At 54.4% G+C, this 17,775-nt stretch overlaps 1 protein-coding gene across 8 annotated transcripts in view; it reads right to left on the bottom strand.

Moving 5' to 3' along the window:
- AMPD3 (adenosine monophosphate deaminase 3) overlaps positions 1–17,775 on the bottom strand; it is a 47,300-nt gene that overhangs the window by 5,419 nt on the left and 24,106 nt on the right. For 7 of the 8 annotated variants that reach the window (XM_045894153.2, XM_064577095.1, XM_045894152.3 and 4 more), the window contains 10 exons: positions 16,653–16,815; positions 14,082–14,301; positions 12,012–12,141; positions 7,640–7,834; positions 6,161–6,292; positions 5,493–5,656; positions 4,630–4,756; positions 3,360–3,467; positions 1,856–2,019; positions 619–739 (listed from right to left, as the gene is read on the bottom strand). In XM_045894153.2, the coding sequence (XP_045750109.1) occupies positions 619–739; positions 1,856–2,019; positions 3,360–3,467; positions 4,630–4,756; positions 5,493–5,656; positions 6,161–6,292; positions 7,640–7,834; positions 12,012–12,141; positions 14,082–14,301; positions 16,653–16,815 (1,524 nt within the window). The remainder of the gene's footprint in view (positions 1–618; positions 740–1,855; positions 2,020–3,359; positions 3,468–4,629; positions 4,757–5,492; positions 5,657–6,160; positions 6,293–7,639; positions 7,835–12,011; positions 12,142–14,081; positions 14,302–16,652; positions 16,816–17,775) is intronic. The other variant, XM_045894154.3, reaches the window with a different exon arrangement.

The following is a 17,775-nucleotide window of genomic DNA, read 5'->3' as shown; positions in this document are numbered from 1 at the left end:
GTCTGAGCAAACATCCTTCTTATGGAAGTGATCCAAAATCTGGAGAAAACCAAATGGGCAGAGTTCGTGGTTGCATTATTTACACAAGCGAAAAGTTGGATGGACTCTGTCTAACAATCGGAGACTAGTTGAATCAGTTATAGACCTTCCAAGTGGTGGGCCATCCTTCCAACAGCCTTTAGAATGAGGACCATAAATACTATGTTGCAGCACAGAAAAAATGCTTATTCAAAGAGAGCAGAAACAAAAAATCTGTGCTTATAAGCACGTTAGAAATAATGCTTTGGTAAAAAAAGAAGAGAATTCTAAATACCAAAATGCTAATAATGGCTACTTCTTTTAAAGTAATAGCAATAAGGGTTTTTGGGTTTTTTTTTCCATTTCTCCATCTTTTGGAAAATCCAAATTGTGATGTGTTTGATTATATTCCTTTCATAATTAAATATGAAACCAAGATGACGACAGACAGCCTGACCCAGAAAAAGGCCCCGGCCTTTTAACGTCACAGGCGAGAGCCTCTCGGGGGCAGACAGGAGCCCAGGTGATCCCACTCCTCCCCCAGGGAGCCCAGAGCGGGACCATGCTTGCAGGGTAGGCTTCCGTGAGGGGCCTGGTTACCTTCTTAAGGAGCAGCCCGTGGGAAATGTTGTCAGCGGTCAGGAAAGCAGACACCAGGTGGGTGATGGAGCCAGCCTCCCCACAGTGAGGCCGGAACAGGAAAGTGCTCAGGCCCCGTTCCCTGAAGAAGTGAGGCTCTTGGTCAGCAAGGACCCCTGGTCCAACCTACTTGGGGCCCCACAGGCTTGGGGCCTGCACCCCCAGCTCAGGGCCTACTCCAGGGGAGACAGTTGCCCTTGGCAGAGTCAACACAGCTGCCAGAGGGCACTCTGGAAACTACCTCTCCCAAAATACAGAGCGCCAGGTCCAGAGATCTTCAGAACCAAGAGATACCACCCCCGGGGAACAGAAAGGGGACCGAGTGGTAGAAAGAGACCCTGCTTTGTCCCCATTCACGCTTCACCAGGCCTTGGAGCCCAAGTTCACAGACCTTCAGAGCAGCAAAGACTATGAGAAACCATCAAGTTCAACCACTTGGTCATAAAAATGGGCAAACCCAGAGCATGGAGTCAGGCGTTAGAAACCCCCGGGCGGGTCAGCAGCAGAGCTAGAACTCAAGCCCCCACCTGCAGAAGCTCAGCCTGGACTGCCCCTCCCCAACACCAGGCAGTGGCAGTCTCCTTTCAATCACAGTCCATCCAAAACCTTCGTACCCACAGACTACACTGGCTTAGGCTGAGCGAGCGGGGCCCCGTGGCCCAGTAGGGGGCAGGAGGGAGGCTAGACTTGCAAGGGGGGGAGCGAACAGCTCAGTGTCAGCTGCCCCCAGGGGCACCCGGCTGCCCCCGGGGCACCCGACTCCCGCCATAGGCGCCCCGTGTGTGTGCATTGGTGGGAATCCGTGCAGGTAAGACCATTGGCCGGGAGCGCCACGTGGGCATGGATTTAGTCTGTGTTGTTCCCTACTATATGTCCCGTGCCTGGGACAGTGCCTGTCACATAGCTGGTATGGTAATTTGTTACATGCATCAGTGCATGTGTGAACACCGTTGGCATAGTGGAAAGAACATGCACGTGTGTTGGCACATCCCATGTCTGTGTCATCCTGGAGATGGACAGGGACACATGTCCGTGCTGGGGGCCGCGGGTATGCACATGTGTGTACAGGCACGGGTTGGGCCGCACTGTGTGTACGACTGCGTCTGGGGTCCGGTGGCCTGCCTGCACGGGCCCGGTGTGGCGTGCTGGGTGTGAGGCGTGAGGGCACGCGGGCGTGTGCAGGACCGGGCTCGCCCACCTGCGGAGGTTGTTGAGCACCATGATGTTGGCGTACATGTAGTAGAGGTAGTAGCTGTAGGGCGGGTTCTGCTCACTGGTCCAGATGTCTGGGTTGGGGCTCTTGTCTGAGAACATGTGGTCGCTGTGCTTGGACTCATCATCCACGCTGTCGAACCCTGTCACCTGGGCAGGAGGAGGGGTCCTGCATCAAGCCAAGGCCGATGAGCTGCCAAAGGCCTTGGAGTCCAGGCTTCCTGGTTCATACCCCAGCTGGGGACCACAGAGCCTGCAGCCACTTTCCTCCCAGGGAGGGGGAGTGGGCACAAGGCCACAATCTGTCCCTCCGTGGCTTCTGAATGTATCCAAGAGGCCAGCCAGGAGAGTGCCAAGCCCTGGGGTGATCGTGGTGACGGTAAGGGAAAACTTGGGCTGGACCAGGTGACCAGTGAAACAGCCATACCCACTGCCCATCTCTCGGCTGTGCCAAGGAGGAGGCCAGCGCTGCGGGGTAGCTGGCAGAACCGGCCAGCAGCAGTGGCAACAGCTGGGAGGCGGAATGGGACAGGTGTTTCCCATCCTCCTACTATGTGTCAGGCCCTAAGCACTTACCACACATCAGCTAATATAACCCTCAGAGCCATCCTGTGAGGGAGGGCTTGGCTGTGAACAACCCAGGCCCAAGATGCTTAGGGAGCTTGCCCATGCAAGACAACCAGGCTCTGAGCCTACACGGGCTCTGGGTCTGGACTCTGGGGCTGTTCGTGGAGGATTCCCCTGGGATGTACCTTTGGGGCCATGGGAAACCAGCCTAGATGCCTCACAAACAAGTCAAGGCAGGCCCCATTCAAGAGGACCCCTTGGAAGGCTGAGCTGTGGTTCCCAGCCTCCGGTCCTTCCACAGCAGCTACCCCTCAGCTGGGACCCAAACCTTGCCCCTAGTCACTGGCTTCCTGGTTACCTGGTCCCAGACCTTGACGAAAGTGTACCCACAGAAGATACAGCTTCTCAGCCAGTGCATGGGGGCAGTTCTTCTAACATGTCTCCCCCCTTTTACTCAGCCACAGCAGTGCTTTGGAAGGGGCTTCTGAAAGACTGCCCACCTTGTTCCACATCTGGCCCAAAATGGGGAGCCCCGGCCAGGTCTGCGAGCCTCGCCCATTCCTACATGGGCAGTAGGTGCCCAGAGGAGCAAGGGACCATGACAGTCTGTGCAGAATCTTCCTTGTCACAGAAACATGTGTCAAAGGCAATAACAGGGCTGCCACCACAGCTCCCAGCACAGCCTGGATGGGGCCGGGGCCCAGAGAGGTACTGTACTCACTAGCCCCATGCCTTGACTGAACTCTCCAGGGCCTGGCATGGAGGCAACATCAGCCCCTCTCCTGAGCTCTGTATCCCACAGATGCAGGGCCTCAAGCACAAAATATGTCCAACCCCCAACTCCTCCTGCTCCCCAAGCCTGCTCTTCCCCCACTTGTGGTAGTGACCTCTGAAGGCACCCGAGACTCTTCCCTCTGGCTCACCTTCAGGCTTTGCCCGGGCCCTGTCGATGCAACAGCGATGCCCACCTCCGTGCCCAGAGGCCCTGGCCTGCCGTCCGCATATGCCTCACTTGTCCTACTTGGGAGGCCCTACAGCGTGAGGATAATAACACCTGCTCGGTAATCGGGCACCTGTCTGCGAATTCCAGCTCAGCCACCTCCTAGCTTCGCGTAATTTCCTCCTGTGTGAACTGGAGCTAGTAGCTACACAGGGCTGTTGTGAGAATTAAATGAGAATCCATGGAGAGCGCTTAACAGTGCTTAACACACAGCAAGCACATGATGATTCCGCTTAGCATTAACACCAACAAAATGACGTGAAGTAAGGTAGTCATGAGCCTGAAGTGAGATCATGTCATGGCATGGATCACGGGGGCAGGCAGCAAACATTCAAAAACCGTGAGCTGTGACCGCTGGTGCAAGCCTCCAGCATCTCTCTCCTGTGCTGGAGCCAGGCCCCTGACTTGCCATCTTGCCCCTTCCCGCCCACCTCCAGCTACCTTCTGTTCCAGGCCTTTCTCCACACAACAGGCAGAATGGTGTTTATCTAAAACATAAGTTCAGTGATGTCCCTCAGCCTGTTTAAACATTTCCTGGCAGACTCAACACACACGCAGACTCAATCACCTCTCCCCCACCCACCCAGCTCTCTGGAATCTTCTCTGCCTCCCTCCCTGTCAGACCCCCAGAACCTTCATGGCATACTGAGCTTGCTTCTCACTGTCTACAGCCATCTCTACTCTGGGACCCCAGAGGGAGGGATCAGCTCCTGCACCACTCATACCTTTTCTGGTTAGCCTGCCCTCCATCCCTCCTTTCCCTCTCCCATAACTCCCATAAATATATGTTGTTGGGCTCGTGTACTCAACCAAACAAGACGTGAGAACCATTATTTCAAGGTAAAAGCAGGAGTGTTGACATGTTTGCATTTCTAAAGACCTGCGGCTGCTGCTGGGAGCTGCTGGGGACAGGAACTAGTCTTTCCAGCCCTATCCAGCCAGGAACTGACTGCTCCTCAAGTCTTTCCCCACTGCTGTCTTCCTGACACCCCACCCACACACCAGGGCTGCCCTTGAGGAGAAGGGGACTTCCCCTACCTGGAGCAAACTCATTATTTTAGAAATTCAGTTTCTTGCCCAAGCCTGAGCACACGAGTGAGAGGATCTGAGAAGGGAAGCCTGGCCCAACCCTCTTGGAATCCTCTCTTCCCTCCACCACTATGCACATCGCCTGGAGCACCACCCACACTCACGTATTTGAGGAAAAGATGAAGCTCTTGGTGATCTTGGGGGTTGACTGTGGCCTCAAAAAGGGGCAGGAAGATGTTCTCCAGCATCTTCCCAAAGCTTGGCAGCAGCTTCTTTGCCCTAAATATGTCACTGGGGGAAAACAGAGACTTGCTGATTGAAGTGAACCCAACGTCCCCGTTGGCCTGTGGGAGGGCAGTCCCATCCTTTTCTCAAGCAGCTTGTGTTCCCATCTAAACACCCAGAGCAGAGCCAGAGATGTGGCTTAAACACAGGTCCTTCCTCTCTTCTCCAACTCCCAGCAAGGTCTGCAATACTAGGCATTGGTTTGCAAACTCAACACCCACCCCTGCCCATCAGAGAGCTTTCCCAAGCTACAGGCCATGCTGGGAGTGGAGTGTTGGGACTCAGGCTGACCCAAGTTCTAAGAGATGAGTTCTCAAATTTCTCAGTGATCCAAACTCGCTGCCACTCAGCTCAGTTCCCCTAAACTGCATATCCCAGCCCACTGAGGGACAATGAGCCCCACACTGGCCAGATGGGAGAGGCCAGTGGTCGTCTGAATCATAGCCAAGGAGAGGGCCAGCATGTGGCATGTAACCACTAGGTTACTCATACCCTTGGGCTCACACAAAAGGATCATCCACCCTCAAACCCCAACGGGTAGTAGTTCCTACTAGGCTTTGCGCAGGCTCGTTTGTCAAAGAACAAGGGTTGAAGTGTCACAAGGATGTTTGCTGACCACCCCTCGCTAGGGGACAATCTCTAGGGAGGAGAGGCCCAAGCTGGCACTAGCACCAGCCCCACCAGAATAGCGCAGACCCAGCGGCCCATGAGGGCATGGCAGACAGCAAGCCACCTCACTTACTAGATCCGGGGCACCTGGATGATCCAGCGCATGTTGGGGGAGTAGACCTTGTGCTGGATGAACCAGTGGGCCAGGTTGGGCCACTCCTCGGGACTGCGGCCGTAGATGGAGAGCCGTGGCTCTGAGTACTGGTACTTGCTCTCCTCCATCTCCCTGGCCACCTCCTAACACCAAGAAGAGCTCGGGTCAGCCCAAGAGCACCCCAGCTGCTGGATCCTGCAGCTTCCTCAGCCACCTGCTCCCAGGCTGGGAAGACCTGATCTCTGTCCCCTAGCTGCCATGTAACTACTCCTCCACCCCAGTCGAGGCTCCTTTCATGCATAACCAGGCCAGGCAGCAGAAGCATCTCCAAATGGAGCTAACCTGCCCCCAGCCAAATTCAGGCTGCAGACAGACAGGGCGGTGAGCCTGGATGCCGTGAGCGCCAGGATACCCTCTCCTCCTCTGGCCTGCAGTCAGCACCTGCAGCACCAGCCCGCCCGTGCTCAGGAGCTGGCAGCCAGGGCCACCACATGGGCCCCCTGGGCACCTTAGCCTTGCCTGAGCTGGATGGTGGGCCCACAGGGATTTGGGGAGGGGGAAACAGGAGGCCATGCAGCGCCCCCACCCTCTGCAGGCAGATGCTGTCAGGGATCTGGGGAGGGCTTGACTCCCAAGGGCTCACTCGCCTTGACCATCCGAGCAAAGTACTCTCCTCCCAGGTAGTTTTCAGTTTTCAAATAGAGGTCGCGCAGCTCACTGGCCCCCACAGGGTTGTATTTGGAGTTGAACTTGTCAAAGCGATGGAATGTCTGCCGACCCTGGAGAGAGGAGACCACCAGGCAGATGGCCATATTGTTCTGCAGCTACCATACACGCATGTTTCCCTCTCCAGGCCTTTACGAGGTGGCCCTATGTGTGGCCATGCTAACCGATATCTTCTATGTCCATTCTTGCATGAACTCTTGGAAAGTCCTGGAGCCAGGACGTGTATCCTCACTCAGCCAGCCTGGGGGTCCTTTAGTGAGGCCCTCTGTGAAGATCAAGGGGCCTCGTGCTCCAAGGCGCCATGGCTAGGAGCCCAGCTGACTGAGTGAGCAGAAAACACCAAACTGTAACAGTCAGTAATACAATGTGTCTGTTACTGCTTGGACTTCCTAAGACACCTTCTGCACATTACTCATTTTGTGTTTGATTGGTTTTACGAAGATTTTTTTATTGTGGTAAAATATACATAACACAAAACTTACCTTCTTAACCATTTTTAAGTGTTCAGTTCAATGGTATGAAATGCATTCATTATGTTGTGCAACCATCACCACCATGCATCTCCAGAACTCTCTATCTTATAAAACTGAAACCTGGTACCCATTAAACGATGATTCCCCACAACTCCTTCCTCCTGTCCCTGGTAACCACCACTCTCCTTTCTGTCTCCATGAATTTGCCTACTCTATGTACCTCATGCAAGTGAATTGTACATTAACTGTCCTTTTGTGTCTGGCTTTTTTGACTTAGCATCATGTGTTCAAGGTTCATCCATATCATAGCAGGTATCATACTTCATGCCTTTTTAGGGCTGAATCATATTCCAGTGTATGTTTTTACACATCTTGTTTACCCATTCACCTACTGTGGACACTTGGGTTGTTTCCACTTTTCAACCATTGTGAATAATGCTGCTACCAGCGTGGATGTGCAAGTATCTATTTTCGTCCCTGCCTTCAGTTCTTCGGGGTATAGTCCTAGGAATGGAATTGCTGGAACATATGGTAATTCTATATCTAACTTTTTCAGGAAACTCCATACTGTCTTCTAGAGCAGCGGCACCATCATTTAGTTTTTAATAACTGTCCTGTCAATAAGGCACATGGCAGTCCCCATTTTATAAGCAAGGAAATAAAAGTGTAAGCGAATCGCTTAAGGGCCCACGACTCCCAACCAGCAGAAGGAGAATTAGAACTGGGACCTGTCTGACTCCAAGCCACATGCACTTTTCCCCTGTCCCATGGCCCTGTTATTCCCTGAGGCCAGATTCCCTTTCACATCTCTATGGCTGGAAGGGACAGGGCCGCAGCCTCTCCCTGGGCACAGCCGTGGTCTTCTTCCCCCGGGGGCGGAGTGCTCGCCCAGGATGGTGGGAGGCACTGGGGCAGAAGCTCACTCACCGCATGGACGTCCAGGGAATCCACAGTGAGGTCGTACGGGTCCATGTGCAGGCTGTCGAACACCTGCCGCAGGGTGATCTTGCGGCCCCGCTTTTCGGCCACGGTCCTGTCGGACTCTGTCTGGTACGTGTGCTTGATGAAGCGCAGCAAGTGCTTCTGGTTCATGCACGCAGCTGCGTGGATGTGTGTGTCCACCTGCAGCGCAGTGCCCACCAGCCATGAACCAGGCGCCCTCTCCCCACTGGCAAGGAGACAGGGTGTCCAACCCTCAAAGTGGCGCGTGAAACCTCAGCACCCGCGGTCCCACCAATGCCTGGACCTACGCCCCTCCCCTCAGTGTCTCCTCTAGACTTCAAAACTGGTCCTCCTTCTAGCTTTGCTGCCCTACTGACCTCATTACAGCAGCCAGAGATCTTTTTAAAATGTAGATTGGGTCTGGCCACTCGCCTGCTAACAAATCATCAGTGGCCCCCAAGTCTTCAAGAGAAAGCCCAGGCTCCTTCAACTGGGATTCAAGGCTTGCTTCCAGTTCCCACATTGCCACTGCCCACTCTGCGCTCCAGCCATGACCTACCACTAACAGGTGCCCAAGGCACTGTGCTATTCTGCACTGCGTCACTTTGCCCATGCGTCTCCTCTGCTTGGCATGCCTTCCTTGCTCCTCACCAATCTCATCCACCTACGCGCGATTCCTTACAACCTCCTCCACTTGGAAGCCAATCCTGACCCCCCCGGCACACTGACCAGTTGTTCCCTTGGCCGGCCGGGAAAGCTAGCGCACACCCTCCCGTGACTGTCCACGTCCTCCCAATTCACTCTACAGATTTCCCCTCCACTCTGCCACTAGACTGAGAGCGCAGTCCTCAAGGGACAGGGACTTCAGCTGATGCATCTCAGTCTCCAACGCCTACCCCACAGCCTAGTATGACCTATCTGTTGAATCAGTGGATGGATGAATGAACAAATGGTGATATCCACATCCTCATATAACCCCAAGGACCCGCCAGATGCCCCACCAAATACCATTCTTCCCACTGACCTCTCTTGGAGCATTCCCTTCAGCCAGCGGCCCTAACGCAATGGAGCCCTAGCCAAGCTGAGGGATGGCCTGAGGTCACAGTGGGCATCCTGACTCCCCTTGCCTGAGCCCAGGGGGCCTCAGAGAGGGCCCCAGGGAAATGGCAGCAGCCTCACAGGCCAGGATGCTGCCAACCACCAAACTGTGCTCTGCAGTTCCTACCGCAGCCAACTGGGTACTCTGCCAGGGCTGGGATGAGGAGGCGGCTGACCTGTGGCCAGGGAATGCTGTCCACAGCTGGCCAGGCATCTCTGAGTCATGTCAAACCAGACATTTGATCTACTGAATCTCTGTGAACGTTATACAAGCCAGCCCTTGTCATTGGCCACATCACTGACTCATCGGGGCCCTTCCTGCCATTCATCCTGCCACCTCCAACCAGAAAGACAGACTACTAGACATCAGAGAAATAAAGCCATTCAAAGCGCCAAAAGCTAAAACATCACCCAAAGCACTGTGCAAAGGTGCAGTCACCTCAGGGGCAGGCAGGGCTCATGTGGGACGCCCAAGTGGTCAGCCTGGCTTAGCTCAGCCAGACACAGCTGGACTCAACGACCTCAGCATGACATAGCACATTTTGGGTTTTCTGGTTCTGTCCTCTAGCACACCAGTGACACACTGCAGGGGGTGCAGGCTGTCCTTACCCCCACAAGTCACAAGATGAGGGAGAAAAATAACTGGACAATCCAGGAAGCATCCAATCCAAATTTCAGAAGGTCCAAGGTGATTATTTTAGGAACAACTAAAAGAGCCCATCATTGGATGTCAGTGTTTTCAATTCACCAGAAGATACCAGCGCGTATCTTGCTTTCACCTCGGGCCCAGGTCTAAGCAAACAGTACAGTTTACAAACTGGCCATTTCCACATGCATGTCAGACATCAATAATCGATTGCAGCACTTTCACTAAGCATTGGGAGTAACCACTGCCAACTGGTCAAGTTTGGCGCAGAAGATGAAGCCAATTTGCTCTGCTTGATATATGACACTTAAACCAAAATGGAGAAGGCCCAATCTTACCCAACTCCTAGGCAGTAAACACACTCAGCCCTGGTTCTTAGCTCTGAACAAAAAACAAACATCTCAGTTACACAGTCCTGCTGGCTGGGCCGCATGGTGTCATAAGTCATGCCCTGCTGTGAAGTTGCAGGCGCTTTCACAAACACCACCCACACAGACCCCTGGCCACTCACAGCTCCTGCCTTAGCACACGGCCCTGGCCTGCCCTCCCAACACTGACAGCCACCTTGGAAATACAGAGGCCACCCTCCCAGCCCACCCGGGGTTTCAGAAAGCCAGCTCTCTTCCCACAGAAGAAGCTTCCAGGGCAAGATAAAGCAGCCAGCACCCGGGAGACAGGGAGGGGCAGGAGAGGCCTGACTTGGAGTACATCCGGGCCCATGTTTATGGACTGCTGTGATGCCAGAGAACAGGCCACTGAGTCACAGCACAGGGGTCAAGGTCATCCCTATCCAGAGAACACATTAACCCCCAGACCGACAGGGAACGCCTAGGGGTAGGTGACCACAGGCCCCCCGCCCCCCACCAGGACTCTGTCCCGTATGACAGCCAGGGAGCAGCTGGAACACCCACTGGGGCCCCACCTCAGGAGCAAACAGTGTCCCAGCCATGCAGCTAGCAGGAACACCTCAGCCGCAGGGAGCAGGAAGCAGTCAGGCCCGGAACGTTCATGCAGAGGGCGGGGCTGCACGGGGCCAGGCAAGGAGCTTCCTCAGGCACCCATCTGGGCATGGGGGGTGCATTCAGGCAGGACTGAGAGGAACTGGCATGGTGCCTGAAGCACCTACCTGTCTGAGCCCCTGAGCCTCACAGAGAAGGAGCAAGCAGTGTTCAAGGGTGAGAATGCCAGGTGGGTGATTTCTAACACATCCTCTCACCCCTACCTGGAGCCCCCTGAGAAACTTCCATAAGCCTCACAGCCCACGAGCTGAAGCCACCTCTCACTCTTAAGGTCCCATCCAAGTGGGAGTCCATGCCAGACCCCATGATGCTTAACAGGGGTGACCCTGGGGCCTCCCTGGAGGAGGCCGTCTGTCCATCACTGCTCAGTGTTCCCAATCAGGTCAGGGAGGCCTGGCCTCCACAGAGGAGCCGCATCCTCCCCTGACTAACGCTCCCTTATCAAAGCTGACCCCAGGGAGGAGGAGTCCTCAAGGGGTCACATCTGGGACAGAATCCCCTCTGGAGATGAGGACGCCACAGTGAGTCAGCTTGGGTTTGGCCATGAGGCAAAGCCTAATCCCCACCCTTTCCCCCTGAGCTTCTCTCCCAGAATACTACCATGCCCCCTCCCCGCTCCCTGCTTCCTCTGAGAAACCCAGCCCCCCCCCCACATGGTCCAGAACCTCACATACCTCCACCACCTCACTCTCCCCACAGCCCAGCACCATGCTGTCCCCCACACCGGAGCTCCTGTCACACCACACACTGGACATAGTTTCTCCTCTCTCATGGCACAGCACTCTCTCCCTCTTAGTCTTCGGCATATGCTGTGCCCTCTGCCTGGAATGCCATCCCTTCCATTCCCTTGCCCCCGCACCCCCTCCCCGCCGCCCAGGCTGACTCCTATGCACTCTTTTAAGTCAGCTCAGTTCTGGGCTCTTCCTGGAAGCCACAACACTTCACACTGAGAGGACAGGGCTAGGAACTTCTCGGGGACGGTCAGTGACTCCTGTTCAATATCAAACACCCCAGGCTTAGCACTGATATTAGTTAAATGGAAGAAAATGGAACAGCTGGAGGCCATGACCATTTAACACACACACCTGCCCCAGCCGCAGCCGCAGTCCCCGAACCCAGGCTAAGGCTGCTCATGCACCCTAGGGGAGGGGCAAGACGGGAGTGCATTGGATGCTTTTCCTTACCTACTTCTGGTCCAGAAGGAAGCAAAACCACCAACTCCCAAGTCCAAAGAGGTCTTAACAGCCTTTTCTCTCCATGATGAATTCAATACATCCTCCACCTTACAAGTAGCCTGGCCTCAAGTCTTATGACCAATTAACAGACCATACCTTATTTTCCAAGTTAGAGGGCACATTGCAACAGACACACAACACGGACAAAGGTTTCCACCTAGAGTCATACCAAGTACCGTTTGAGACATGGCCCGGCAGAGGGAAGGCAACTCGCCAGTCTTTCTTCCACACGTACACATCACACTCCTCTGGCCAAGGAAGGCCACACAGGGGACCAGCCGCAGACTGGCTCAGGGCATCCCAGTGGGTTGGGAGGGGGACTGGGAGGGGTTGCTCTCAATAGTGGCCCAATGACGCACCTTTCTCACGTTATAGAAGTCTCGGTGGGGGTTACTCTTCAACTCTTTGAACTCAGACATTTCATTTAACATCTCATGAAGGCTGAACTTGGATTCCAGGAAGTTCAGTCGCCGGTGACAGTATGTTTTCCTGCAGGTGGGGAAGGGGGAGAAACCCCAGTTGAAGAGAAGTCACACGGAGCTCTCCAGTTTGGAGACCTCCAGCAGCTGTGGGGACCGGCCCTCAGGTGGAAGGTCAGGATGTAACAGAGAGGGATGTGGCGGTTCCAGCTTTCTGCAGATCCAGCTGGACTGTGTAACCACCTCCATGTGTTCTGTGACATGAGTGGAGGGTCCATTCAGGGCGGTGCAAAGCTGACTTTGCGACCTCGTGCAGGTTCTTGGACTTCTAGCTGTATGTGCTTAGGCAATTCATCCCAAACCTCTGTTCCCCACGAACAAGTATGGAGATGGCAGTGCCCAAGACTGAGCAGAGTGGATGCTCAGTAAAGGTCTCCCTCCTCATCCCTTCCTTCCTTCTGTGTTCCCATCGATCCTCGGCCACCTTTAACTCCTTAAAAGGAGTTTCACTTCTGCCCAGAACCTCAGTAATACAGCCAAACTATAAGGCAAGACCTGCCCACATTGGCATGGGGAGAAAGCATCCGGTGACCTAATGACATTCCACAACCCCCGAGACCTGAAGACCCTTCGACTCTGAGATTTCAGGACAAGCAGAGGAGGTTTTGTATCACGAGCAGATGAGGAATGCAGAGATGTTTGTTACTAGGACAGAAATCTCTGCAGGGACTGATGCTCCCGCCAGTCAGCAAAGGCCACCAAGGGTGGGAATGCTCACTGCTCCCAGCCAACTTCCAGCCCACACCCAGCCCAGGGCTTGGCCATGTGCCTGTGCCCACAGCCACACGGAACTTCCAACCACAAGTCATGCCACCCTGCTTCCTGTGACCCCCAAACAAACAGCAGCTCCCTTGGCAAGAAATCACTCGGACTTCCATCAGGAGCAGCTGCTGACCCTGGAACAGCACCATCATGTCGACCGAGACAATCCCCAGAGAAGAGCTCAGAGGAAGCATGAAGAGTCTGAGTCAGGAGGGATTTCAAAGGCCATCTCACCTAGTCCCTTTACCAGCAGGACTGGCCTGGACAGCCTCTGGGACAGGACAACCCCTGCTCACATACCTCCTGGAACAGCCAGGGCCCTCCCCCTCCTCTCCCTCCCAAGGCTTCCCCTCATAGCTCTTCCTCACATGGCAGAGGCAAGCCTCCTGGAAACTGCCTTTTCCCCCTACCGGACCTTAGCTCTACCCTCAGATCAGGGAGGCCTGAGACCCACTCTCCCCAGGGAGGCCTGAGACCCACTCTCCCCACCCCCCTGGGACCCACCCTCCTCCCTTGGAAACTGGCATCACACCATTCCCTGCAAAACCCTGAAGGCAGGGCAAGAGAGTCCTGGGCAGTGACCGCACCCTTTTCCTGCCCCCACTGCCGAGTCCTGGCCAAGCACTCAGCACAGCCATTCCCCGGCTCAGGGGCCAGGCCTGCTGATTAGCTCAAGTGCTCACCAAGAAGGGAGGGACCAAATGCAGGGAGACAACTGCCTTCCAGTTTAGCTCAAGCCAAGCCCACGAGGGAGCAAGCATCCTGGGGGTCATGGCACAAAGCTCCCAGGCTCCCTGCACTCTCCCCTCCAGAAACACGGAAAACCCAACAACCAAAGCAACAGTCTTCTTCTCTCCTCCACCGTCTATTGATGCCCTGGGCTGGACCTCTGCAAGGCTGCCACCCTGAGTGGGGAAAGGGAAAACTGCCACTTTAAGAAACAGAAGTTCCAGCTTTAGGATGCAGAAGAGACAGGTAGTACTGACTCTAAGAACATGCCAGCCTATGATGGAAAATTGTCGCAGGAACCCACAAAGCACGGGGGGAAAGGGAAAGTACTCTCTTTCTGGGATGATTTAAGTGCAGGAAAGCCCAGAGTAAAAGGGGGACCTGGTTGGCCTTTCCCAGCCCCTTCCTACAGAACAGCCACCATGCAAAGAGAGGCAGACTTGGGGGAAGCCGGCTTACGTGGGGCCATCTGTGATGAGAGCCAGGATGTGGCTCATGTCCACGGTGTAGGTCTCCAGGTCGGGGTAGGGCAGGCTGTGGGGCTCCTGGCGCTCCAGCATCTTCTTGTTATCGTACACGAAGAGGATGCCCCCCTGCATGCGGACCAGGTAGCCCAGGTTGGGGGGAGCATTGTCCAGACAGTAAGGGTCTTCCTGGGGCAGAGGGGGAGGGTGGAAGTCTGCAAAACAGGATTGAGTGATTGCAAAGTGCCCTTGACCTCATGAGCTCACGTGAGCTCAGAAGTCACCTCAGTGAGGGCTATCCTCATCATCTCATCTAAAACCCAACCACCCCCACCACTCTCACCTGCCCTGACATCACATATCTCCTTCCCTCCTTTATATCATCTCCTTGGCATCTGCCACTATGGAAAATAATTCCACTTGGGGCTTGGGTCTTTTATGTTTGGTTTGTTTACTGCTGTATCCGCATTTCCTAGAACAGCCCCTGGCACATGGCTGGCACTTCAGTAAATGTTTTTAATTTAACTGAAATGAGCTTCAGCCTCCTGGGCATGACAGGGACTCCAGGCACATTAGAAAGGGCTGTTGTGTCCTCTCCTAATAAAATAACAGGCAGCACCTGGGACTGCCCAGTGGGAATAATTGTCCCTGTCCTCCCACATCTTCCTGAGCCCGGGGCAGGCAAGGGACTAGATGGAAGGAGGGCTCCTCTCCTCCCCAAATAAGCACAGAATAGGCAGCTCATCCCCCACAGAGCAGGGAATGGCAAAGACAGAGTTCTCTGTCCCCAGGGCTGTTAGCCCACAGGAGGCAGAAAATGCCGCTTGGCCATTTCCCAGCTATGAGACTGAACAAACCACTTCACCTCTCTGATCCTGCCTGCTCATCTGAGAATAACACACCCTGCCTTAATGGGATGTTGTAAAGGCTGCAAACGTGGGTATAAGCAATGCTTTGTAACAGTGATGCCTATAACCCATCAATTAGACGACATTATTCACGTCACTCTTACCATGAGTTCTCCTGACTCTAGAGAAGCTCCGTCTCTGGCCAAGGAACAGAGGTTATGCTCAATAGCAGTAGATCTGGGGGCTCTGACTCTGCACACCAGCCAACCCCACATAGGGCACAGCTGCTCAGCTGCCAGCCTAGGCAGGCGGAAGCCCTGGCATCTTCATTGAAGAAAGCAGCCAAGGCCTGGTGACCTGCCTGGGTGTCCCCCAGTCAGTGCTCGGAACAGACCGCCCCAGAGAACACATGAGGCATCACAGGGGCTGAAGCACGTTCCCCCATCAGGCACAGCCCCTGGCTAGCTCAGGAGTCCCTGAAGTGTGCCAGGGGCCTGCAAGAACCCACAGCGTCTGCCTCACCAGGCTCATTCCCAGGCCCCCTCTGTTTTGTATAAAGTACACATCTGACAGCTGGTCCTGTCTGCCCTTGCCAAAACTGGGGCAGGTAGCTTCAACTTGCCTCAGACAGTTAGGGAAATGGGCCCGGAAGGGCTGAGATTTAACCAGGGTCCCAGGTGGTCACAGATGCTCAACATCCACATCTCAGAGCTTCAAGGAAAACCTGGACAGGAGACCCCTTGGCACCCATTACACCCAGAGGGCAGCCAGGGTCCTGGGCACTGGCACAGACCAGCAGGCCCTTGCCTGATCCCCCAGTACCACCTTTACAGATGGTGGTTTCTTGTTGTCTTCATTCATCTTACCTAACTTACTTACGGCCTCTACTGCTCCTAGGTCCTTCTCAGACCAGACTCCCCCAGAAACCATCCTGCCATCTCTGATCTCTTCTTCCCCAAATTCTGCAGTTTAAATGCAGCTACCATTGACTGAACACTCACTCACCAGGTGCCAGAACTGCACTAAGTACTTCATGTGCATTCTCTCATTCAATCCTCAGAACGGACCCAGGGTATAGATATTAGTCCCATTTTACAGATTGAGAAACTGAGGTTTGCCCAAGAGAGTGGTGGAGCTGAGACCAGAAGGTAGGTGTGTTTGATTCCAGAGCCTACTTTCCCTGCCCCCAGAACATGCACTCTGCATCTACCCCCATTCTACCCCACCCCACTAGCAAATTCAGCATTTACAGTCGTGGTGTTGTGGGTTTTTTGGGGGTTTTTTTGAAGATTTTATTTATTTATTTGAGAGAGAAAGACTGAGACCGAGAGAGAGCATGAGAGGGGGGAGGGTCAGAGGGAGAAGCAGACTCCCTGCTGAGCAGGGAGCCTGATGCGGGACTCGATCCCGGGACTCCAGGATCATGACCTGAGCTCAAGGCAGTCGCTTAACCAACTGAGCCACCCAGGCACCCAGTCGTGGTGTTGTTTTAAATATCCAGGATGAGATTGCCTATCTCTCTGAACTGCTATAGCTCAGTTCTACCTAGGGCAGAGCATAGAGCGCACACAGAAGGAATCCTTGGGTGTAGGAAGCCCATACCAGGGCCCTGTCCTTAAAACACCATCTGGGACAAATATATCCAGTCAGGAAAAAGTCCTGACCAACTCTTGGGCCATGCCCCACTTAGGACCCCCCATGCACCCACAGTGCCCTACCTGGGAGGCCTTCTTCTGGAGGCATGGTGTCTACCCGCCGATGGCCCAGGTACTGGGCAGTGGTCCGTGGAAAGCGGTGGTAGGCAAGCCTGGAATACTTCTCCCGTATCATCAAGGCCTTGGCCAGGCTCTTGGCAGCCTGCTCATAGTCCTCCACAGTGATCTGCAGAAGGGGGTGGGCAGAGAAGAGTCCACAGAGCAGGACTGGGACCAAGGTCCATAGCAAGATCTCCTGCAAAGTTGGCTTTCAGCTGGCAGCTGAGAACTTGGGTTTCAGGTGCCTTCCCCCACTCGCTAATATGAGCAGCTCATCCAGCCTAAACGGTTTGCAAAAACACTACGGTTTATGCCGAACACCTGGTTTTCTCTGGGAGTCTGGAAGACAAGGTTTTTATTAACCTTGGGTGCTGAGTCTCTGATGAGCTTCCATGGTAGACGACACTTCAAATATGTCATGAGTCGATGCTGAAGGAATGAAGTGTGTTCTGCTGACGCCACGGGGAGAGGAGTCTGGGTTCTGGGAGATTCTACTGCCTGTCCCTTTTCCCTGTGCTGACTTCGCTCTGCATCCGTTCACTGTAATAAATCCTAGTCCTGAGTACAACTCTGTGCTGGGTCCTACGTGTCCTCCTAGTCAATGACTGAGCCCAGGGACCCCTGGCCCAGGCGGAGAATGAGGGCTGCTGGAGACTCAGAGGAAGGCAGGTCCTCCAGCCTGCACCCCCAAGACCAGCCTCTGGTGCTGCTAGTGAAACCACAGCCCTCCTGCTGCACCCTGAACATGAAGAGCCAGGGCCTGGACCATAGCCCTGACAAGGGTGAGGATCATCACTTTCACTGGAGAAAACACAGGGGTCCCCCAGAGGTAAACATAAAAACTCGGCATGCTCAGTCTGCTGCTTTGCCACCCCCTGGCTTCTGTTTCGTCACCCAGTCAACAGGCACTTATTGGCAAGTGTTAGATTTCATTTTGGTCCTCACAGCAACCCATTTTACCAAGGGGGAAACCGTGACCCAGAGAGGATAAATCACTCGCCAGAAGTTACAAAGTCGGACTTCAGATTCTGATCTGATTGGCTCCCTGCACCTAAGCATGTTCTGCCTTCCCAGAGCTGCCTGTTTC

This window comes from Mirounga angustirostris, unplaced genomic scaffold, assembly GCF_029215605.1.
Source record: "Mirounga angustirostris isolate CCGP_5_RB_7025 unplaced genomic scaffold, mMirAng1.0.hap1 SCAF_13, whole genome shotgun sequence".
NCBI classification, from domain to species: Eukaryota; Metazoa; Chordata; class Mammalia; order Carnivora; family Phocidae; genus Mirounga; species Mirounga angustirostris.
This window is presented reverse-complemented; position numbering and strand designations above follow the sequence as displayed.